This window comes from Kogia breviceps, chromosome 16 (assembly GCF_026419965.1).
Source record: "Kogia breviceps isolate mKogBre1 chromosome 16, mKogBre1 haplotype 1, whole genome shotgun sequence".
In the NCBI taxonomy this organism is placed as follows: domain Eukaryota; kingdom Metazoa; phylum Chordata; class Mammalia; order Artiodactyla; family Physeteridae; genus Kogia; species Kogia breviceps.
Genome location: NC_081325.1, coordinates 64,812,039 through 64,836,607, shown reverse-complemented (window position 1 = coordinate 64,836,607; position 24,569 = coordinate 64,812,039). Strand labels below are relative to the sequence as shown.

At 41.9% G+C, this 24,569-nt stretch overlaps 1 protein-coding gene across 4 annotated transcripts in view; it reads left to right on the top strand.

Moving 5' to 3' along the window:
* Nucleotides 1–24,569, top strand: part of ABCC4 (ATP binding cassette subfamily C member 4 (PEL blood group)) — a 225,211-nt gene that overhangs the window by 138,129 nt on the left and 62,513 nt on the right. For all 4 annotated transcript variants that reach the window (XM_067016881.1, XM_059042306.2, XM_067016882.1 and 1 more), the window contains 2 exons: nucleotides 3,515–3,594; nucleotides 23,856–24,006. In XM_067016881.1, the coding sequence (XP_066872982.1) occupies nucleotides 3,515–3,594; nucleotides 23,856–24,006 (231 nt within the window). The remainder of the gene's footprint in view (nucleotides 1–3,514; nucleotides 3,595–23,855; nucleotides 24,007–24,569) is intronic.

Sequence of the window (24,569 nt, the reverse complement as noted above, 5' to 3'; positions counted from 1 at the left end):
AAGTCTCTTGTTGGACATGTGGCGCTGGTTCTAGTCCAGGCTTTTGGGTTGCTAGGGGCAGAATCTCCACAAGTCAGTTCAGACGAGGAGACCTTGATCGAAAGGAAATGGGCATCTCCTGGAGCTGGAACGATGCTGAGTTTCCTGTAACTGAAGCTGGGAACTGGGGTCCTCATGGGAGCTGGCGCCATTGTCACAGGGCTCGTGCTCAGAGCCACTTTGCCTCTGATCTTTGCTGGGTATGGCGAGGCTGGTCCACTTTCCTGGCTTCTCTCCTGGCCTCGTATTGCTTGAGGGGGTAAACCGGAATGACGAGGCGGCTAGTCAGTGAGTTGGCTTCCCTTGGGGAGAGAAAAAAATTAAAATTGCACATAATACATTGTAGACTTGTTTCAGACTTGTTCAGGTGGTTTTCTACTTCTCACTTGCCAAATTTGCCGCATTGAATATCTCTGATGCACTCATTCACTCCTGGGTATATGTTCATGGAAATGGAATTTCTGGGTCAGAAGAGGTTCACTCTTAGAGTTGTTCATACATACTGCTCGTCGGTCCCTAATATCTTTCTGTGTAGTACAGATGGGAGCAACGTGGATATTCTCTATACCCACATCTAAAATGTGACCTGGCCACCAGAATTTATCGTGATTGTTGGCTGTGTGATTGGATATGCAAGACGGGAGAGGTGGTGATACCACTGTACCCGAAGGTAATCAAGCAGTATCTGGGGTATTGATTTTAATACTGGGCACAAGGCATTAACGGAGACTGTCCACCTGAGTCTGGACAAGAGGCAGCGGCCAAGACAGGACTCCATGCCTTATGAGGGATCATTGAGGCACCAGGGAGTAGTTGCTGGAAAGGATATGATTCACTTCACTCAAGTATTTGAAACGCTGTCATATCGAGAGAAATTAGGTTCACTTTGTGTGGTCATAAGGGCAGAATAAGCAGCACAGCTTGGATGTTCCAGGAAGGCAAGATTTGGTTTAACGTAAGAAAAGCCCTGTCTAACAGAACAGTCTGAAAATGCATTGGGTTCCCCATGTTCGTGTGAACTCCCCTTCCCTCTACCTCCCTGGAGATACTCTAGCAGGGGCCACGTGTCATTTGGGTGAAGAGTCACGGCATGCGTGTGAAGCGAATTCATCATTAGGATTTCATTTGGTAAAGGGGTGGTTGACACCTACTGTTCATCCCTGAGTAGCCAATATCTTTTGTAACACTTCCTAAGACAAATTGTACTTGTTTCCAAATTCTGCCTACGTTAAAAAGTTGTGTTTTTCCATTGAAGTAATCACAAGAATTTTAACCATGTCTTTAACATTTTTTGACGCGTATCTTCCTTATTTGGGCACTGCTGCTTTGAGAAGGTAAAAGAATAACTAAATGGGCCACAATATGCATAAGAATATGTGGGCAAATTGCACATCTCATTTTAATGTTCCTAAAGCAGAATTGATTAAATGATTCCCATCTTCTTGTCGCTCGAAGTGTGATCTGGGAAATAGCAGAAAGGTGGGGGGGCGTCACCTGACAGCTGGGAAGAAATGCAGACTCTCTGGCTCCCCCCCAACACTCCTGAATCAGAAAGTGCATTTTAACAAGTGGACACTCCTACGGCGTCTGGTAGACTCCCAGGTGACATGATGCTGCAGAACCTGGAGGGAACAGTCATTATCTCACCTTGGTGGTTGAGCACCTGTTAACTCACCGGGCATTGTGACTGGGTTCTTTCACCTGCATGAGCCCATTTACTCCTGAGAATCACCTTCTAAAGCAAGCAAGCGTTCCTAGAGGCTCCGAAAATGTGTCCCTGGGCCTCTGAACGTGTCACTAAAAGACAGTTTCCTGGAGTCTGTATTTCCTAAGCCTGAGACAGGAGAATTGAGGCCCAGCCTGTAACGGCCTGGCCTGGCCTGGCCAAGGGCGAAAGCCTCCAATGTCTGTGGCTCCTGGCTTGGGCGCACGCTGTGCTTCCGGTGAGCCAGGCGCCCTGTGGAGGACAGCGGAGCTGGCTCACCCCGGCAGCAGAAACTCAGCGCCCAGCCCCTGCTCCTTCAGTGTCCAACTGTGGCGTGGTGTGAAGCCTCTGACAGAGGTCAGAAAGAGCAGGTTGAGGTCCCACATCTCACCTACCGGCGGGCTTCCTGGAGCCAGCCTTCATTACAAAAGAAATTCAGGGGCCTCGATAAACACATTTCTCAGGAGTTGCTACACCAGAGTAGGCTGTGTGCGTGCCTGCGTGTGTTGTTACTTCGACGCCTTTGAATTTAATCATTAAAAAGACCGGATATGGGCTTCCCTGGTGGCGCAGTGGTTGGGAGTCCGCCTGCCGATGCAGGGGACACGGGTTCGTGCCCCGGTCCGGGACGATCCCACATGCCGCGGAGCGGCTGGGCCCGTGAGCCATGGCCGCTGAGCCTGCGCGTCCGGAGCCTGTGCTCCGCAACGGGAGAGGCCACAACAGTTAGACGCCTGCATACCGCCAAAAAAAAAAAAGACCACAGATATTTATTACAAATTAGTTCTCATCTTCCAATCCTGCAGCCTTCAGAGTATACTGTTTTGGTGAATTTTGAGAAGGGAAATAAAAGCAATAAGAAATGATCTTTTAGTCATCAAGTAACATTTGTTTTCCTGCTTCCATCCCTCTAGTCTTCTTGGAGGCTTAAGAATGTGTCGTGTGTTCTTCACACTTGGTGCGCCTCTGAAAACAACAACTTATTACCCTGGTAAACGCACGACTTGGAAATTGGAATAATCCCAAATTTCCCAAAATGTAAGGTGCTATGCATCCTCCTGGGGATTAAAGAATTGCAGAGAGGTTATAATTAGTTTGCCTTTTTTTAAAAGTATCACTTAGCAAAATTAATTCTTTTTTTTTTCTTAGCGGTACGCGGGCCTCTCACTGTCGTGGCCTCTCCCGTCGCGGAGCACAGGCTCCGGACGCGCAGGCTCAGCGGCCGTGGCTCACGGGCCCAGCCGCTCCGCGGCACGCGGGACCCTCCCGGACCGGGGCACGAACAAGTGTCCCCTGCATCGGCAGGCGGGCTCTCAACCACTGCGCCACCAGGGAAGCCCCTCTGCAAAATTAATTCTGATAAATCAAAGTTAGTGTAACAATTAGGAGTAATTTATGAATTTTAAATTGTTTACCGCCTCTCGCACTTGAAGTCGTAAATAGGATGGATGTAAAAGGACGAAACATTCTAAAATCCACCAACCCTTCCTGATACTTCCACAAGATCCTCTTCTTCTCCCCCCCCAGCCCCCACCGTTTAAAAATAAGGGCCAAAAGTTTCAACTGCCCGCTCACTGCCATTGGTATTTTAATATCTCTTTAGGTAACGTCTGTTTTTTTCTTTACCACTGACATTGGCTTATTTCATATGAATCTATAATGTATTAAATACATATGCATTTAAAATATTGTTTTGATTTGTTCGTGAATTGTTTCTCTTAAAGGGCCTGTCTGGGGAAATGAGTAATTTCTCATATCCTGTTCTTGCAGGAAGAATTTTGAATCGTTTCTCCAAAGACATTGGGCATATGGATGACTTACTGCCCCTGACATTTCTTGATTTCATCCAGGTAAGGGAACAGTCATGTCAGAGTTCTCACAGCGCAAAGCAAAGTGCCTGCTTTTCAAGGCCTTTGCACAGGGGCTGAGATGGGCCCTTCAGCCTGACTGTGTTATCTTAATTAACTAAGAGGCCGCGTTTGTAAGAGAAAGGTGCGGTTGTGATCGGGAGGCCGAGTTAACATGCGTGACACCTGCTGTAGGAGTGGCCGGGCAGTCTCGTCGAGGTTGGTTCGAAGCAGCGATGTGCTTGGTAAGTGGCCCTCCTGCTGCTGTTCAGGTGTCTGGCCTGGACTCCCTTTACTGTGAGCACATTTCACAACAGAGGAAGCAGTCTCCTCTCACGGAAAGGTAGCCTAGATTAACTAAATTATGCATTGGATTGCCACAAAGGACAAATATTTACTGCACCTTTTTTTTTTTTTTTTGTATAAAGCCAGGTGTGGTTACTTACAAAGAAAAGATTAGTAATAATAAGGTGAAAATGATACTTGAACAAGGACAATAGAGAGCAGTTATGGAAGATACAAAGCCTTTAAAAGCAAGTACGTTTAAGCCAATAATTTGAGTAAGGGATCAAAGTTATCTCAGAAAATGTCTTTTTTGTTTTTGTAGGCAGCTTTTCTTTTCACACATTGATTGCTCTGTCTTAAGGTGTCTTTAAAAAAACAAACCTTCAATGCCACAGAAATATCTTCTACACAGCCTTTGTTTTGTCTGTGGACTTGGAGGTTCTAAAGAATGATGTTAGGTCATCTGAGCTCTAATCTCGTTTGGGATGTTTTTTTCTGTTGTTTAATTCTGTCTCGTTTTAAGTGATTCAGGCTGAGGGGACTTTCTTTTTCATTTCCAAGTGTTTTGGACATCAAAAGCGATTATCGAAAGGTGTACGTTTTCTAAAATCCCAGCTGCTGCTGCTGCTAATATTGATTCTTCCTACGTTTGAAGCCTTTTCACTTTCCCCAAGTGCCAGTTAACATGAACCCATTTTAAGACCACGAAGGAGAAATGCTGCAGTTACATCTTGATGCTGTTGCTCGCCATTGCCCCAGTTTTTATTTCGATGCTCAAGTGCTCTTTAAGTAAAAACTTAGGGTCTCTCCTGGAGCCATTTTTATAAAAGGAGCCACAAATACTTAATTTGGAAAATGAGCTGTGTCACAAATATCAGTAATAGGCCTGAGATTATTCTAGCTATTCCTGTTAGTCACAGAGTAATGTGCCAATGAATGTAGCCTATGGGCAGAGGCCTCCACTGTTTACCGATGTGAAGTAAGCTGTGATTTAGAGGCAGAGTCTTACTCTTCTTCTTTTTAACCTGAGGGACAAAGGTGGTCTAACTTAATCTTAAATACCAGTAGTTCCACTCAGCTGATTTCTTGAATCTAATCGCAATAGTAAATCTCAATATGATTGTCTTCAAGAAAGGAGTTTTTGTATAAAGGATGACTCAGTTATCAATTACGATAAAGATCTATTGTCACTGGTTTTGTTTGCAGGTGTCTTTAAGAAGGCTCCCATAATCCCTTCAGGAAGAAATATTTTCTCCTCTAAAAGATAGTATTAGTTAAATATAAAAGCCCTGATCTCTGCCATTGTTGTTGATTCTTTGAGAGACATTTCCCAACATTCATTGTTTAAATGGTTGTCAGGAGGAATCAGGTGAAACTTAATGAACAATGCAGTAACTGGTTCATCTTACTTTGTGTGCAGAAGCCTTTCTCCAGAGGCTTTGCATTCAGTGAGTGGGGTTTTGATGAGGTATCACTGGGATCATTTTGAAGTATTTGGACCTGTTGCTATATTAGCAAGCAAAGATTTTTATTAAAGTCACAAAAATGAAGTTAACCTGCCCTCAAAAGAAAGGCCAACAAAAATAAAAATGTAAATTGATTATTTTTTTCTCTTTTTTTGAATTTGGATAGGGCACTGTAAAGATGAAAAGAACCCAGTGGTGATCTGGGACTCTTAATGGAATCATGTAAACTTAAACACTATTATGGTAAGCACATAGAATGAAAACTAATTTTCCAAATCAAATACATTATATTCAATTCATTTTCCCCAATCAACCAAATGTTTAAAACCTGTTAGTTATAACAGCAATCTACTGGAAATTAATTAGAAGCCTATTAGCTCTGCTAGCTGAGCTGAACCGAATGAAGAGGGTTGCTTGTTACATTTCTAAATAGGCTCCCGAATTAAAGCAAAGGAAGGTCAAAATGACAGTCAGCTTGACTCACCTTACGGCTTTGCTTAAGAGGTGGATTTTTTTTTTAAGGAGTTAATTTTTTTTTTTTTAAGGAAATTTTATCCACTTGGACCCAATCCTCTAATTTAAAAAGTCGGGATGAAAGGCATCCTGAATATTATCTCTGTTAACAGTTAACACCCTCTCAAGCGCATAGGAATCTGAAATGGAAGTGACTTTTAGGTCTCCTGTCTGGCCCATCAGCTTCTCTGAAGAGTTTTGTCATCCCCTTTCAGAATTGAGATAGAAAATTTCTTGTGTGCCTTTGATTTTAATGTCATTAGCAGAACGGGCCGCTGACATCAGGAGACCCTGGGTTTTAATGTCTCTCGTCTGATTCTTGGGGTCCAAATCCTAATGACTGTCAGCGCTTCCTCTGCTCAGGGAGGCTCACAGAACATGAGGCCTTCTGCACCCAACAGCTGACTTTAGGAAGGGTTGGGAAATTCCGTATCAAGAAGTTAACCTTATGGGCTTCCCTGGTGGCGCAGTGGTTGGGGGTCCGTCCGCCTGCCGACGCAGGGGACGCGGGTTCGCGCCCCGGCCCGGGAGGATCGCACGTGCCGCGGAGCGGCTGGGCCCGTGAGCCGTGGCCGCTGCGCCTGCGCGTCCGGAGCCTGTGCTCCGCAACGGGAGAGGCCACGACAGTGAGAGGCCCGCGTACCGCAAAAAAAAAAAAAAAAAAAAAGTTAACTTTGGTTTGATCTTGTGGTCCTTCCTGATCTACATGTCATGTCTTATTCTTGAGCCAGAAAGAACTTGGCAGGATTTATAGTAACAAATAGAATGCAAATCAAAATTCAAAGCTTAGATATCTTTCCACTTTTCAGAATATTAAAGCCAACACTGACATGTTTAATGTTTGTTTCTTCCTGAAGATAAGCATGTGATAATACTTTTCAGGAGAATTAAAATCAAACAGATACAGAAATAATGTAATTACACTTATCCATGGTAACTTTTTAATCCATAGCATGCGTGTTTCGTTACTGTATCTGTAAAACAATGATAATTTTGTTGGTTTTGTAAGTAAGAGTTCAGAAATATGGACCATTGGCCTAGAACATAATTGTGTCTCCAGTTAAGTCTGATGCGGATGAATTGAAGAAAGGGAACTGAGACAGAGCCTCATAATGGGGGAGGGGGTATACTCCCATGAAGGAAGTCAGAAGTCAGATTTTATTATTCCACTAACACAGTGACTGAGATGAGAAAATTCTGTTTAAAATGTGAGCAAGTTTTCTGGCCACATGGAAGGTATTTACTTATGTCTCTTGGACTTCAACAAATGATTTCTATTTGTGTGAACATTGGTGGGGTTTTGTTTGCTTTTTGTTTTGTTTTTGGTTTCATTTAGTGATTCATATCCATGCTGATGGGAAACAGTGACACAGCTCATTTTGAAATGAGTGTAATTTACTATTGTGCAACATTTCAGTGAGAATTCCAGAGGAACAGCGGGGTTAATGTGTGGGATTTGGGAACCTGAGCTGACACAGGCATGGAACACGAGTGAATGAAGAGAGACCAATTTTTGACTGACGAGGCATTTTGGAAGGGTAGGCCAGAAATGAGGGAAGTTTTTTAAATATAGGAAATAAATAATTTATACAAAATAACAACAGTCTGCAGGTTATCTCAGGGTTGCCTTGGGCTTATCAGATAGGTTAGCCAGTGGCTGGCAGTGCACATCTGGCTTATTAAAGTGTTGTTCAGACACATTTTGGTTGTTTGCTTCTTCAAAAATCATAACAGCTTTGAGTATTAACAGTATTTTAAAAACCAAGTCATCTGTCAATCCCGAACATGGTTCTTCACTCATGAAAACTTAAATATCTTTATGAAAACAGGGATTGAAATACAAAGTATAAAGACCATATAAACCTCGTATGTGAGAAATCAATGAAGGAGAATTCTTTGGATAGGACTTTGGCCTTTAAAACATAATGTATTTGAATAAACATAAACAAACAAACAAAATGTGGTCACTTAAAATTCACATTCTTAAGTGTATGACTTGACTTCCTAATGCCACAGCATAAATACCAGCAACATAAATATAGCCTCTCACTTCCTTAAAACAGTGATTGATTTAATTAATAATGGTACCGTACATACATAATATTTATGCTTCAGTAGTATTTAAATTTAAAATTTAATTTTATTACGGATTAAATTAATTCTTAATGATCATTTTAAGAATACAGTAAATGTGTAATATTTGATGGGCAGTTGTATTGTTTTGTGAATGTATTTGCAACTAGAAATATAATGGAAAATCTTGAAGTTTCTCTCAAACGAATGATTTCCATTGCATATTTGTGATGTGTGGATTTGTAATTCGTTCAGTATTTCTCTTTCCCCACAACATGTCTTCATTTTGGGATTGTTTGCAGCAGTCTGTTATCGGGCTTCTATTATGTGCTAGGGATGTGGGGATGAAAAAGGTAAAGCCTTTGTCTCCGTTCATTGGACAAGCATTCATTTGAGTGTGCCGCGTGTGCTAGGCGCCTCGCAGGGCTTGGGGATGTGGAGTTGAGTGAAATCTAATTCCCGTCTTCCTTGAGGCACACTCTCCTGGGAGAGACAGATCGGAAGTCAGCAAGTACTGTGCTGTGTGGTAAGTTACAACGGGAGTATACTGGATAGGAGACTGGATAAGGCTTTAGTGTGAGACAGATCTGATTTCCACACCCAGATCTTCCTTGACATTTTTGGACCTCCAGGTGGAAGCATCCTGTGCTTCATTGGAAGTAAGAGTGTGGTGTCTGAAAGAGAGACCTGGGATGAGTGTGGCACCTGTGTATTCTTTACTGAGTAGGTAAAAGCTGAATCTGTGAAAATGGATAAGATGGCCCAGAGAGAGAGTGAAGCATTTCAGGAGCAAAGATCCTTATGGAAGCCTTGATATTCAGAGAGAAAGCAGAGAGAGGAGGGAAGCAGAGGAGACACACAATGGAGAGATGAGGAAATAGGTTGGGGGACCGAGGAAGGACAGGCCTGTTAAGTGCAAAGGAGAAGGTCAGTCCCTGGAAAGTTGTCGGTTGATTTAGAAATCAGGAGGCTTCTGGTGACCACAGGAGCAGGTTTCAGATGGGAGGGGCCAGATTGCAAAGGGCTGCAAATGCAGGAGGCGTGGAGGAAGCTGAAGGGAAGGCAGGCTGCTCCTGGAAGGAGTCTGGCTGCAACAGGAGAGAAACCCATCCGGAATGTAGGGTCTGCGGAGGAGCTGCTGGTTGGGTGTTTAGTTTTGGGGCTGGGGGTTGTGTGGTGGGTAATATTCTCCTCTGTCCCTCCTTCCCCTCAACAAACAGGGATTAGCGCTGAGGCCCTGAAGTACAGGGGTGAGTCAGGCAGGAATCCTCCCCTCCAGGCCCCCAAGGGGAGGGAGACACACAGAGGTCCACCCCTTGCCGCCTTTGGAATATCCTAACTGTGGCAGCGGCCCCGTGGAAGTCCTGGAAGGCAAACTGGCTGTGGGGCTGGAGGTCGTAAGGGAGCCTGGTCCAGGAGGTGGGCGTGGCTTCTAGAAAGCGACCTTTGATCCCCGATGAGAGGAAAAGGCCTCTGTGGATGGTGGGGCAGGAGGGACCGCTGGAAGCAGAGTTCCAAATGGGCAACAGTCTTTTCTGTCTGTCACCAGCTGAGAGTGGTGTTGGCAAGGGCCTTGAAGAGGGTTTTTCAGTTCTGTTTTGTTTTAAGGGATATAGGTACTGCCAAGTGTGTTCAAAGCTCATTTTTTTTTTTTTAATGTATTTATTTATTTATTTAGGCTGCTCCGGATCTTAGTTGTGGCACGAGGGATCTTCGCTGCGGCATGCAGGCTCTTAGTTGGGGCATGTGAACTCTTAGTCGCGGCGTGCGTGCGGGATCTAGTTCCCTGACCGGGGATTGAACCCAGGCCCCCTGCATTGGGAGCGCAGAGCCTTACCCACTGGACCACCAGGGAAGTCCCACAGACTCATTTTTGATGATGCTGCTCATCCTTGGGTATATTTGATAAACCTTGAAATATAGTTGATCATTTTCATTCTAAAGTGTTTGTTCCCTATACTTTTTCTCGTCTAATTCTTTCTCCTTCCCTAAAATGAAATCTCAGGTAATTCATTTAGTATTTTGTAATTATACAAAACACCTGCTTTGTGTTATTTCTTTGTTTCTTCTGTCTTTTCCTTATGAATAGCACGTTGCATAGTTTAACCTGCCCACGATCCTCGAAGATCAGATATCTTTATTATTTTTGCTTCAGATGCCCAAATAATTGCTTATTTCAGAAGTTAAGTTTGCTTTTTCACTGAAATGCAGACTACTATATCATAAAAGGGTGAGACCCTTGAAGGGATCATCGGATCCCAGGATCCTCAGAGACTGGCCGTGGAGCACCCCTGACACTGGAGCGGGACCCACACCCTTTTCCCACGGTGCAGTACCGTCTTGGAATACACATCTAAAGAGATTTGTTTCTCTTTCTTTGCCAGTGATTTGTGTTATGAAGGAGCCCAGGCCTAGAGAGTAAAATTGAAATTTCCTAGTCCTTAAATCTAATCTCCCTACAGTTCCTGGAAAGAAAGTTTACATGTCTGATGGACTGGCTGTTGATCTACTGGTTTGTCTGTGTGTGTGTGTGTGTGTGTGTGTGTGTGTGTGTGTGTGTGTGTGTGTGTGTGTGCGCGTGCGTTTGCACATCTTTAGCCCATTCTCAAATGGACCCTCTCAATGCTTCAGTTTTTAAGGACCAGAAAAAGTCTCTCTTCCACATTAATGAAGCTTTTCTTGACCGCTCTTTTCTGCAATAAAACAATGTCCATACCTTACAGAAAAGAAGAGACCTTGTAACAGGAGGCTGATTGCCTCTGGATGGGACGGCAGATTCAGCAGCTGCTCTTTTTCGGTTAATCCACTTCTTCATTCTCACCTCCTCCGGCATCACATCATCTCTCCATTTCCTCTGTAAACTGTGCTTCCGGGGTGCCTACACGCTCCGCTCCAGTCCTCAGCCTCGGTATCTTTCTTCTGAATCCGTTGTGACTCTTGCTAACCTTGTTCGTGCTACACTTGCCCTTGTTGTATCATCTTAACTGTAAATCTCTGGATTCCAAACTGAAGAGTTGTTTGTCTGGCAAGTTGGATACTTTGGAAGGAATTAATAAAGGCGTCACTTAAGTAAAAAAGGTGTCGATGAGACAACAGATGGGGGTGGGGGATGAATTGGAGAAATATAGGAGAATTCTGTGCTGAGAGTTTCAGAGGTGTTTTAGAAATTGTAGATGATGCACTACAGATGTGATTTCTACAAGAGAAACTCTTGACATGATACCTATTTGTGCTGTTAAATTATACCGAAACATTAAGACTTTGTATTATTCTAGAGTTGACTAACTATTCAGGTTGTAGCAGGTAAGGGGGCATCTTCTGTAACCCTGCTGCCTGGAGGGACTGGGCATGGCTTCGCATTGATTCCTGAACCTCGTGTAGACATGGAGGGATTCACAAGTGACAGGGAGCCCAGGAGAGTGTAGGATGTGTGTGTGTGTGGGGGAGGCCAGCATTCTGTGAATAGCTGGATTGTGAAGCGTGGGGGGTCGGTCATCGCAGGAGATAAAGATGGAGAGGCCCAGTGGGACAGACCACAGGGTAACTCGTGTCTCCAGCACAGGAATTTGGTTTGGAGAGTTGGATAGAAGGCTACAGAGAGGAAGAAGGATAGGATTTTGCCAACATAGGGAAGACAGGACGAGGCACTGACTTGCCCAGGTTTACCTCTGGGGCATCCAAGTAGCGGTGCCTTGCGTTTCTAATGAAAACCCTGGATTCTTTTTTTTTTTTTTTTTTTTTTTTTTTTTTTTTTTTGCGGTACGCGGGCCTCTCTCTGCTGTGGCCTCTCCCGCCGCAGAGCACAGGCTCCGGACGCGCAGGCTCAGCGGCCATGGCTCACGGACCCAGCCGCCCCGCGGCACGTGGGATCTTCCCGGACCGGGGCACGAACCCGCGTCCCCTGCATCGGCAGGCGGACTCTCAACCACTGCGCCACCAGGGAAGCCCAAACCCTGGATTCTTAATAGGCGTTCCACGCTGCAGGACTGTCCATCCCCTCAGGTGAGGGCATTATTATCCCCATATCCTAGCAGGGGAATCACGAGTTTGTACACCATTCGTTTGACTCTTGTAGTTACCAGATATGTTTCCTGTCCAGTTGAATTATAGTTATTGTCCAAATGGGAGCTGTTCATCATTCTAAAGGAAGAAGGAAGTCAACTTTTTAAAAAAGCCAATTGATGTGGTCTATTTAGTGTGATTCTACCTGAGGATGTAAGAGCCCTGAAAATGGTTTTTTTTTCAGTGTTCTTTGTTCTCTAGGAAAAACTTGATGTTTTAGTGGTGTGATTGTGCTCTTGTATTATATACTGATTATATGTTAAGGGATAATCGTCTGTGATGTCAGGAGCTTTAAGGAGTGCTGGAGTTGGAGACCCGCAGTCTCCCTTTCCAAGCTTCAATCCCAGCTCTCTCCCACAAAGCTACACTTTCCTTCTCTGTAAAATAGAGAGAATATTACCAACTTCATAAAGTTGGTTGGGAAGACATTGAAGTCAATAAAATTCTAACTACATGTTAAGCGCTAAATAATGGCTACTTATTTTTGAAATAACACATATATTTTTCATTAGGAAAAACAGTCCAATAACAGCATTATGTTATACAATAAAGTAATTGTTATGGGCTTCCCTGGTGGCGCAGTGGTTGGGAGTCCGCCTGCCGATGCAGGGGACGCGGGTTCGTGCCCCGGTCCGGGAGGATCCCACGTGCCGCGGGGCGGCTGGGCCCGTGAGCCGTGGCCGCTGCGCCTGCGCGTCCGGAGCCTGTGCTCCGCAACGGGAGAGGCCACAGCAGTGAGAGGCCTGCGTACAGCAAAAAAAATAAATAAATAAAAATAAATAAAGTAATTGTTACAGACAGTTTCCAGGTCCATCTATATCACCACATAAGTGTGTGCTACAAAGATTCTAGGTTTGTGATCCTGAAGAATTTAATGGACACTTTCCAATGTAGACTTACGGGGGGGGGAAACAACAGTTGTTTTCTAAATAGACCATCGAGTACTAAATATTTCCATACAATTTCGGAAACCTCAAGATCCCAGATAACATTGAGTAAGGAGTCACAATTATTCCAGAATTCTTTCCATTAAAATGTCCACTTTCAAGAAGTCTTCCAATAGAAAAATGAGTGAGTGACAATGACCAGTAAGATTCGGAAGGTTGGCTTTAGGTATATTAATTAATAAAACTTGGGAACTGCTCTGAGCGTGCAAACTTGCATACAGCGAAATGCTGTAATTTATTGAGGAAAACTGCACTGCAAAACCTTTCCTCCTCACACACCCCTAATCCACCCAAAAACAAAACAAAACAAAACACAGCAGCTTGGCTGAGCTTAAATAACTGACTTTTCATATCCTTTCATGGACACAAAGGGCTCATCCAGAGGCTACTTGAGCCACCAATGCTGGCAATGGCGGGGACCACCAGGGAACGTGTCATTCCCTCCTCACCACACACAAAACACATTGACTGCAGCTTTATGAAGTGAAAATGCCCAAGAAAAAGAAAATGTGAAGGAGGTGTTCTCAGTCATTTCTTTCCAGAGGGGGGAGCACAAAAGAACAAGCTGCTGCATCTGGATATTGAGAACAAAGCAAGCCTGAGACCAGGGCATAATAGGGTTGGGTCACTTGCTTTCATAGAAGCAAAGAGTGGAACTGCCTTTGCTTGTCTCAGTACCACTGACCCTTGCATTTCATTGTGTAGAGATGTCAGGGAAAGTGTGTAGAAAGCATTCCAGCCTCTTTCACTGAACAATGACTTTGTCATTTTGAGATTTCTGTGGTGTGTTGACCCTTTCCCCACCCCCTCCCTCAAATCCCCATTGGACAAAAGAGATTGTTAGTTAGGCTGCCTTGCCCTGTTTGAAAGATCTCTGTTTTTGGGACTCTTCAAAAGTAAACTCATCCATTTTAACCGAATCACAGCTTTTTTCCCGCTTTTAAAATCAACAGAAGCGTTTTAGTTTGGCATTTTCAGGGATGGGATATTCCCTGAAAATGCTGGTTCCGGAGATAAAGATTCATGCACACTGCCAAGTTAAAGTGGGTTTCCTTTTTAATAGAAAGGAGAATTGATGATATTGGTTACTGGAAATATTTGCAAACACTTGACCCTTGGGTTTCAGAGATTAAGGTGATATGCTTCACACAAACCGACTCATACGCTCCGTTTACCTTTCTTTTTAATGAAAGATCAGACGGCGGGTGGGTTTTTCCAGCCTGATAGTTAGCACACTTAGAAATCAGCGCTGTCAGCATCAGCCTGGTGACAGTTAATCAGCGGGGACCTTCCTAGGCTGGCAACCAAGTGTTCCATTTTGTCTGTCCCAGCATGTGTGGTCCAATGATAGCGTTTATAGTTTAACAAGAAGCTAATTAAGACCTAAAGAAAGAAAAATAAGGACCCCATTTTTATCAAGCCTTGTGGTGGTATTCAGAGCATAGAACTTTGCATTGTAGCATTATTGGATGATGTCCATTACAAAACTATAGTGGACATTCACAGCACTTTCTCTCCCCGCCATCTTGTATCTTTAGGAATGATCCAATGGACTGTTGTTCCCAGGGAGAGGAAGATGGCAAAACATTTAGTCATGTTGAGGACCTTTAGGGTCTCTATATGCTCTTCTTGAGTATATTTCTTCAATTCTATCTACCAGTGTATTTTCTTGATAAAATTAAGAAGAACGGGTGAGCTGGAGAACTTCCTTCATTTTTATGAAAACCTCGTCCTTGCTATTTTTATGCATATGGATCTATGTCTTCAATCTGATGTGGGACGTGATTCATTATAATCTATTTGTCTTGTGGTTGCCCTCTGCTTGTGAGTTTTGTTTCTTGCACCTCTTTCTCTGGGTCTTTTGATTTAGTTTTCCCTGATTGTTATCTGCATCCAGTTAGGAAGCAGATAGGACAGCTCTAGCACTGAAGCTAAGGGCAGCATCCTGTAGGAGATATGTCAAATGGGGCTCAGGCCCCCCGCTGGTTACCGTTATCTCCCGCCTGTGTCCCCCCAGCCTTCCTTTCCCAGTGCACCCAAGGTAATCAACACATGAAATTATGATTGTGTGTTTTACACATTGCCAGCACCTGCCTCAGCGTAACCTAAGGTATGGGAATTGGATTCTGGTGTCACCATGGCTGTCATTGCTGTGTTTTTCTTTTTCCTCTTGTTGTTTGTCTTTTTGTTTTGTTTTGTTTTATGATTTGGCTGCTCTGTGGGGCTTGCGGCATCTTAGTTCTCCCACCAGGGATCGAACCCATACCCAAGCAGTGAAAAGCACCGAGTCCTAACCACTGGACCGTCTTTTAATCTATTTTTTAAAACGTATTTATTGATTTTTTTGAGGTATAGTTTACGTACGAGGAATCAAGCAGTTTTTCATTTTTTTGGTTAATGAGTTTTGATAATTGTTTACATCCCTTTGATTACCACACAAAACAAAATGTAGAGCATTCCCATGACCTCAGAAAGTCTCTCTTGCCCCTTTGCAGTCAGTTTCCACACCCCTGCAGTTATCCGATATTTCTGTCTACATAAATCAGTTTTCCTGTTCTCGGGCTCCGTATATAAATGGAATCAACACGGTACGGGTTTTGCTGTGAAGCCTTGTTTTGCTTAACGTATTGTCAAGATTTTCAAGATCCATCCATGCTGCTACTTGTTTCAGTGGTTCTTTCCTTCTTTTTCCTTTCTGAGTCATTCCATTATATGAAGATACCACAATTTATTTATCCATTCTCCAGTTGATGGATATTTGTGATGTTCATAGCTTTTAGCAATGAACCTTCTTGGAGAAGTGTTTATACGGACACAACTTATCATTCTTCTCAGCTCTATTTTAGAGGAATGACACAAGCTCCATGTACAGTGGAATTGTTGGGTCATAAGGTAGGCGTTTGTTAACTTTAAAAAAAATTACCGTAAAGTTTTTCAAGATAGTTGCACCATTTTACACACCCGCCAGCAATATATGGGAGTTCTGGTTGTTCCACACCTTAGCAATTTTTGCAGCACTTAGTATTATCAGTCTTTGTGATTCAAGTCTTTCTGTGCATGACTACTCTCATTGTGGTGTCAATTTGCATTTTCCTGATGATTAATGATATTGAGCTCTTTTTCATGCATGCTTACTGACTATTTTTTCTAGTTATTCTAGCCACATTTGTTTAAAAGACTTTTATGGATTGAATTGGCACCTTGATTAAAAACCATCTGACTGTATGTGAGCAAGCCTGAGTTTGTATACTTTATTCTGTTCCATTGATCTGTTTATCCTTGTACCAGTACTGTGGTCTTAGTTACTGTTCGTTTTAGTAAGACTTGAAATCCTCTGGTTTAAGTCCTCTAACTTTGTACTTCTTCCTTAAGATTGCTTTGATCATTCTAGATCATTTACTTTTCTCTATAAATTTTAGAAGCCTTTTCATTTGTTTTCAATGAAAGCCTGCTGGAATTTTGATTAATATTTTCTTTTAGCTATAGATCCATTTGAGGAGTGTCTGAGTTTAACACTGTTGAATCTGTCAGTTATGTATGTGGTACATCTCTCTACTTATTTAGGTCATGTTGAATTTTAGAAGTGTTTTGTAGTTGTTACAGCAATCTTACAATCTTTTGGTTAAATTCATTCCTGAATATTTGATGTCTTTTGATTGTATTTATGGGATTGTTTTTAATATCACTTTCCAATTGCTTGTTGCTGGTATATAGAAATACAATTGATTTATTTGTGAATACATTTTGCATTTCCTGGGCGTGGTTTTTCTTTTTTAATCTTGTAGAATTTTCTATATCCACAATCATGTTAGCTGTGAATATTAACAATTTTACTTCTTCATTTCCAATATTTATTAGTTTTATTTCCTTGCTGTGGCTAGAGGTTTGAGTACAATGTTGAAAAAAGATGATGATACATTCTTGTACTCTTAAGATAATATCTGTTAATATTTTTCCATCAAGAATGATGTTAACTGCAATTTTTCAGGTAGATTGAATGTTTCTTTTAATTCCTAAATTCCTGAGAATTTTAACGTTTTTAAAATCAAGAATAGGTGTTAAAATTTGACCAGTATTTTTCTACATTTCTTCAGATAATTATATTATTATTCACCATTAATCTTTTAATGTGGTATATTATACCGGTTGATATTTACAGGTTAAATTAACCTTATATTCTAGAATAAACTCCACTTGGTCCTAATGTGTACCATATATATATTTTTTATGTATCATTGTATGCAATTTGTTAATGTTTTGTCAATAATATTTGTATCTGTTGTTCATGAGGCATCTTGGTTCATAACTTGCTTTTCTTTAAATGCTTTGCCAGGTTTTGGTATCAGAGTTATGCAGTCCTCATAAAAAGACATGGGAAATGGATATTTTTGTTATGGTCTTTTTTTTTTTTTTAGCTGCACCTTGTGGCTTGTGGGATCTCAGTTCCCCAACCAGGGACTGAGCCCGGGCCAGGGCAGTGAAAGCCCGGAATCCTAACCACTAGGCCACCAGGGCACTCCCATGGTCAGTTTTATGTGTCAGTTTGACCAGGCTGCATTCTAGTTATTCAGCCACAAAGTAGACTAGGTGTTACTATGCAGATATTTTATAAATATGATTAAAGTGCATAATCAGTTGACTTTAAGTAAGGAATGCTATCTTCGATAGTCTTGGTGGGCCTGATTCAGTCTGTTGAAAGGACTTAAGAGTTAAGGCTTCCCTGAATAGGAAGAAGTTCTGCATGTGGATAACAGCATTGGCTCCTGCCCAAGAGTTCCAGCCTATCGTTTGTAACAGCTGGCCCTGTGGATTTCTGACTTGCCTAGCCAAGTTTGATTGTGAAATACTACTTGTTTTATGTTGTTAGATTCAGTTTATTGGTATGTTGTTTAGTGTTCCTAAGACAGTTTGGATTGTAATTTTTTTTCTTTTAATGTGTTTGTGTGGTTTTTATATCATGATAATGCTGGAGTCAAATTCCCTGGAAGAATTTGGTAAAACTTTTCACAGTCTACTTGTGAAGCCGTTCTAGACCTAAAGTCTTTTTTTGGTGGGAAATTTTCATATTATGGAGTCAGATTCTTAAATTGATATGGAAGTATTCAGATCTTCTGTTTCATATTATGTCAGTCTTTGTATGTGGTTTTTCAAGAAATTTGTTGTTTGCATTGTATTTTTAAGTTTATGAGCACAATGCTCATTATATCCCGTTTTTAGTGCCTGTGGTATCTCGTTATTCTCTTTTAATTCATGTTCATGGTAATCCCTCCCCCCGCCCCCGTTTTTTTGGTTTTTTCTCTTAGTATTTCCTTGGTGCTTTCAAAGAACCAAGCTTTGGGTTTATTAATTTTTCTCCTTAGAAGGTAGTTTTGTATTTCATTAGTGTCTGCTTTTTACTTTCCATTCTTTTACATAATTTTGTGAAATATGCTGTCCTTTTATTTTAAGACCCTTGACTTTTATACCTTCTTTTTGTTTTTTTAAATAAGACTTTTTTTGTTACAGCAGTTTAGTTCACAGTGAAATTAAGAGGAAGATTCAGAGATTTCCCATGTATTCTCTGTGGCCTTTAAAAAAAATGTTCAAAGTTATAAATTTACCTCTAAGCACCTTAGTTGCAGACTTCAAATTTTAATATTTGTAGATATTCATTTTCTTTTGTGCCAAAATTCTTTGTAATTTTATTGTAATTTTGAATTAGATGATACCTTGAAATGTATTATTGAACTTCCAAATATTTAGTGATATACTAGTTACCTTTTTGTTACTAATTTCTTGTTAGGTCAGAATATATTCTGTACAATTTCTGTCCCTTGAAGTTTGTTGCTACTTGCTTTATAATATAGGATATATGCAATTGAAAAGAATGTCTCACTGGCTGCCGTGCTGTATAGTTCCTAATTAGGTCAAATATATTAATGACATTTTTAAAATCTTTTATATCTCCGTTGATTTTTTTTTTTTTTTTTTTTTTGCGGTACGCGGGCCTCTCACTGTTGTGGCCTCTCCCGTTGCGGAGCACAGGCTCCGGACACGCAGGCTCAGCAGCCATGGCTCACGGGCCCAGCCGCTCCGCGGCACGTGGGATCTTCCTGGACCGGGGCACGAACCCGTGTCCTCTGCATCGGCAGGCGGACTCCTAACCACTGCGCCACCAGGGAAGCCCTCTCCGTTGATTTTTATCTGCTTTTTCTATCAGTCTTTGAGATGGGTGGGTTTCAGTCTCCCACTATGGGTATGGCATTGTCTATTTCTACTGAGTTCTGTCAGATTTTGCTTTATACATTGGTGAGCTGTGTTATTAGGATTATGTAAGTTTGGATTTTTTTAAATATCTTTTAGAAAAAATTGACCCTTTATTCTTAGGAAATGTTTTCCTTTATTTCTAGTAATCCTTCCAAACTTCATGTTAGATAGATATTCCAGCTTTCTTTTGGTTAGTTTTTACATGGGGTACCTTGTTCAACATTTTATTTCCACTTTTATTTGGTGTTATTTCTAAGCTGTGCTTTTCAAACATAGGAAATAGACGGACTATAGTCTTGAATTTCATAATAAGCTCAAACACTGAAAAAGGTTAGTACGGAAGCTATTGATCATTGAGATTTGCTGAACACAAAGGAAGGGAGAAGTGCACTCTGTTTCCCTAATCATTGCTCTTGTGTTGGTTAAGAAACTGTAAACCAAACCCCACCATTCACTCTTTAGTGGAGTTAACTGTGACTCAGGATTAAGGGCTACCTGAAGGATTACACAGGTTCCACAGCTAGTGTGGATCTGAAAAGATCTAAGGCAGTCAACTGAGGGATGAAAAGCATGATTAGTGAATCCTAAGGAAAGGACAGGTTTAGAAAAGCTTTATTCATATTAGAGTGTGGGGGCTTCCCTGGTGGCGCAGTGGTTGAGAGTCCGCCTGCCGAGGCAGGGGACATGGGTTCATGCCCCGGTCTGGGAGGATCCCACATGCCGCGGAGCGGCTGGGCCCGTGAGCCATGGCCGCTGGGCCTGCGCGTCCGGAGCCTGTGCTCCGCAACGGGAGAGGCCACAGCAGTGAGAGGCCCGTGTACCGCAAAAAAAAAAAAAAAATTAGAGTGTGTATGGATCTCATCATAGAGATAAGACACACCACTTTTCATCATTTTCTTATATAAAAGAGTTAATTGGGTTGGATGAGGTCAACAGAAATGTGATAAAGGAGGGGTCTGGAACCAGAGCTGATCTGTAGACTCCCTTAGACATGCAAGGTAGTATGTCACCTTACACCTGCAGACTCAGTGTTAACTCTAGGGTTAGTATTAAGTTTAGGAGCTTGCACTGAAGAGCTTTCCCTATTTTTCCCTTTGCTTCTATTTATCCTGTAATTGAAGGGTAAGGAGTATTGCTTCATAGAAATTACATTATATTGCTTTGTATTTTTAAAAAATATTTATTTATGTATTTATTTGGCTGTGTCAACTCTTCGTTGCAGCACGTGGGCTCTTGGTTGTTGCATGTGGGCTTCTCTTTAGTCGTGGCGCCCGGGCTGCAGAGCTCGTGGGCTTAGTTGCCCCACGGCATGTGAGATCTTAGTTCCAGACAAGGGGTCGAACCCACGTCCCTCGCCTTGGAAGGCAGGTTCTGAACCCCTGGACCACCAGGGAAGTCCCAGAAATCACATTTTATTTCTTAATACTTAGAGAGCTTCGTGTAGGTGTTCGGGATTTTACTACCTCTACAAGAATCTTGTGTTAGCTAGCAGCACAACTGATGAGATAGTCATTTCATTGAAAGGCTTTTTAAAAAATCTCATATGTTTCCAGAATAAATAGGTAGAAGAAGCTTTCCTACACCCACATCAATAAACAGCTTACTGATCAAAAACTGGGCATTATTTTTTTATCTCCCTAAATCAGAAGAAAATCTTGCTGTATTTTCTTGCCAAGAAGTGAATCTTGCTTTGTTTATTGCACTTGAGTCATATCTTCTGCAAAAATCAGTAATAGTTTGAGGCAATCTGGACGATTTGTACTTATCGCAACTTGGAATATAATTCTTTAGATTCTGACTGGGAGCAAAATTCAAAGATCTGAAATTCTCTTGGGGTGTTAACAATCTTAATGATCCTGATTTTATTTTTAATCCTGTAAACAGATAATAAAAGTCCTGGCTACTTATTAAGTGATTTTATGATTAAATACATATTTCACATTGTGCCCAATACAGGCGTGAGTGAGAGAGTTCACATAAGAATAGAGTCAGCCAAAAGTATGGATGGCATATTTGTTTGCATCGAGTAAGAAGAATACATTTTTACTGGTGTTTATAGAGAACATGTTCTTTGGCACAAGCTTCACAGAGACTAGCAGGAACAGAATCCCATGGAATTAAGTTTAAAGTAACATGTGGGTAGAGATACCTAGGAATTCCTACAGGACTGTAAGCAATTTGGACTTTAAATGCCAAACAGGCAAACAGGCCCTCATATTTCACACTGTGCTTGTAAAAGGAATATGTTAAAGTCTGCAATATTAGAATATAGTGTTAATTCTAGACTGAGAGACTTCCTGGGGAAACTTTAATCCAAGTGTATATATTGAACTTATAAAATCCTTAGCCTCATGTTTGTGTTCTTGGGGTTTATGTATTTATTAAAATTAAGTCATGTTGTATTTTATGCTTTCTTATGAAACTTTTAAAAAAAATTTAAACAGTAATTATTAAAACATGCTAGTGTGTTCTATGAGCAGTCATTTTCAAGACCTTTTAATGATCAGTCTGTTCTGTGAGCTGCTCAGGCTCTAATTAGCTAGGAAACTAGAACTGGTCCCTGCCTGGGAGAGAATGCAAATAAATGGGGAAAATTATAAAAGGAGAGTATATTTAATCTTAATTTTTTTATTATGAATTTTATCTGTATCTGGGATACTGTATCAGGCAGAAATTAAAAGAACGGGCTTGGGGACAAAATGAGTAAATTCTCTGACTTCGAGCAAACTCCCAAACCTCTCTGAGCTTTGTAAACAGAAAGGATAATCTCTCCTACTCAGATGGGATATGAGAATGAAATTAGTAATGCTTGTGAAATACTAGAGAGGTGGGACCCATGGCAAGCCTCATGAAATGTCATCCATTATTGGTAATTTGGCGGGTATGGTAATAACCACCGTTTATTTGGTTGTCAACCAGATCTAGAGCATTGTGGAATTTCTTCAGTATTGTGAAAAAATTTGCCACGGGCACTAGCAATACAGCAGTTATCTTAGTTTTCACATTTTTGGATGGGGAGGTTTTTTAAACAAAACCATTAACATTTTCCAGAAGGCATTATTATTTTTTTTCCTTTACTCTTTTTTTATACTCGAGTAACAATTCATGTAGCTTACAGTGTGGTTTGTCAGAAAGAGCTGCTCACAGGACAGCGTCATTTCTGAGGATGAGAGGTGCTCGTTAGACCTCCCTTCCACAGGTGGTGGTGACAGTGTCCTCTGCCTGAGTCATCCTGACATCCTAACAAGGCTGCTTCCTTCCACCAAGAAGGGTGACCTAGGGTGGACACAGTTAAATTTCCCGGGATTCACTAGTTTACAAGATGTAGCTTTTGTACTTTCTTTGATACCAACTCACCAATGCATGGTGCATGAAAGAGAAAACGTCAGATTGATCTTCTGTTTGGAATATACTTCTTAATCAGGTTTGCTTTGGTGCTTCAGAGGTCTACCATTTTTTCCCCTTAGCCTCCAAGAAATGCTCAGCAATTTCAGAGCAGTAAATTTCCACTAATAAGAAGCAAAGTTTGAAATGAAAAAAGGATACAGAATAGGAAACATCTCAAAATGTCGACTTGCCTCCATTCCCCTAAGGTTATCGATCTTTGGAAGGCCTAGAGTTGGGAAGAAAATACAGAGGGGACAGAAATTGTAGTAGGGAGGAGGTTTATTGTTCCTATTATTTTAAAAGTGTGTCTTCAAACAGAATAGACCTCACATTCAAGTTTTCTCTGTGGCCAGAGAAAAGCCACAGTCACTTTGGTACAGGGGACATCATTACCACACCTAGGAAAAATAGCACCTGCTCCAATATGTCCTTGGTTAGTACTGAGCTGTTCCAGTCCTTAGAATGAACTGTCTAACAGGGTCCAACCTCATGAGATTCTTAAGATTCTTTGGGTCCATAAATCTATTAATACACCGTCCTGTCTCCCCTGGCTCCTTGAATCTAGAACACAGTTAAGGGAGTTAGAACTTATATTTGTTATATATGAACTGGGAAGCATTTTATATACAGTATCTCATTTGATTCGCATCACCGTCCTTTTATGTTGTTGGTATATCGCAGTTTTTGCTTAGATTAAGAGTATTCGTCAGACTTCCCTGGTGGCGCAGTGGTTAAGAATCCGCCTGCCAATGCACGGGACACGGGTCTGAGCCCTGGTCCGGGAAGATCCCACATGCCGCAGAGCAACTAAGCCCGTGCGCCACAACTACTGAGCCTGCTCTTTAAAGCCCACGAGCCGCAACTCCTGAGCCTGCGAGCCACAACTACTGAAGCCCGAGCACCTAGAGTCTGTGTGTTCCTCAACAAGAGAAGCCACCACGATGAGAAGCCTGCGCACCGCAACGAAGAGTAGCCCCCCCTCGCTGCAGCTAGAGAAAAGCCCGTGCGCAGCCACGAGGACCCAATGCGGCCATAAATAAATAAATAAACAGACAAATAAATAAATAAATATTTTTTAGAAAAGTTTGTCACATGGTAAGTGGGCAGTAAATATCATGAGCAGCACCTATACTTTTCTTCTTTCTTTGGATGGGAAAGCATTCCTTACCATTCCAACATGTCCTTCGAAGAAAGGAGTTTAATCCTAACAAAACAACCCATTAAAGGTTATTTTTGAAGAGAATGCTGGATAAACAGGCCACTGTATCTGTTTTCACTCTTCCAGACATTTCTACAAGTGATTGGTGTGGTGGGTGTGGCAGTTTCGGTGATTCCTTGGATTGCGATACCCCTGGTTCCCCTTGGCATCATTTTCTTTGTTCTCCGGAGATATTTCCTGCAGACGTCAAGGGATGTGAAACGCCTTGAATCTACAAGTGAGTAGATTCAAGGGGCTCTCAGGTTGGGATGGCAGCTCAGGCTGGCTTCCATTTATGCTGTAAGGAACCAGACCCCTGAAGTTCTGCAGACTCCGTCTTCTGGAATTTCTCACTAAGTTAACATGAGGTAATCGGATATTATGGCCACTGTGAGTCCACGGGGCCCTTAAGGCACATGGATCTGGTGGCAGGTGAGCTGCAGCTTTGCATTCTAGCACAAGGAGGACGGATGTGAGCACCATGAGGAAGGAGACTGATTCTGTCTTGTTCACGACACACTTCCTCACACCGAGCATCTGCTCCATAAATACTTTTCTTAAACATACAACATTTCATCAGGTTGGAACTAATGTCTTCTCTATGAGATGCACAGGTAACAAAAGTGATGTCAGTATTTCCTGCTGATACAGAACAAGTTATCACTCATCCCAGAAAGGTCACAGGCTCAGAATCTGCCCACACAAAAAAGCAAGTTGCCTCATTCACGGTGGGGAACGAAAACCAAAAGGGGTCCTCCCTGCCCAGCAACCTACAACCCACCTGTTCCCTGATGTGCAGGG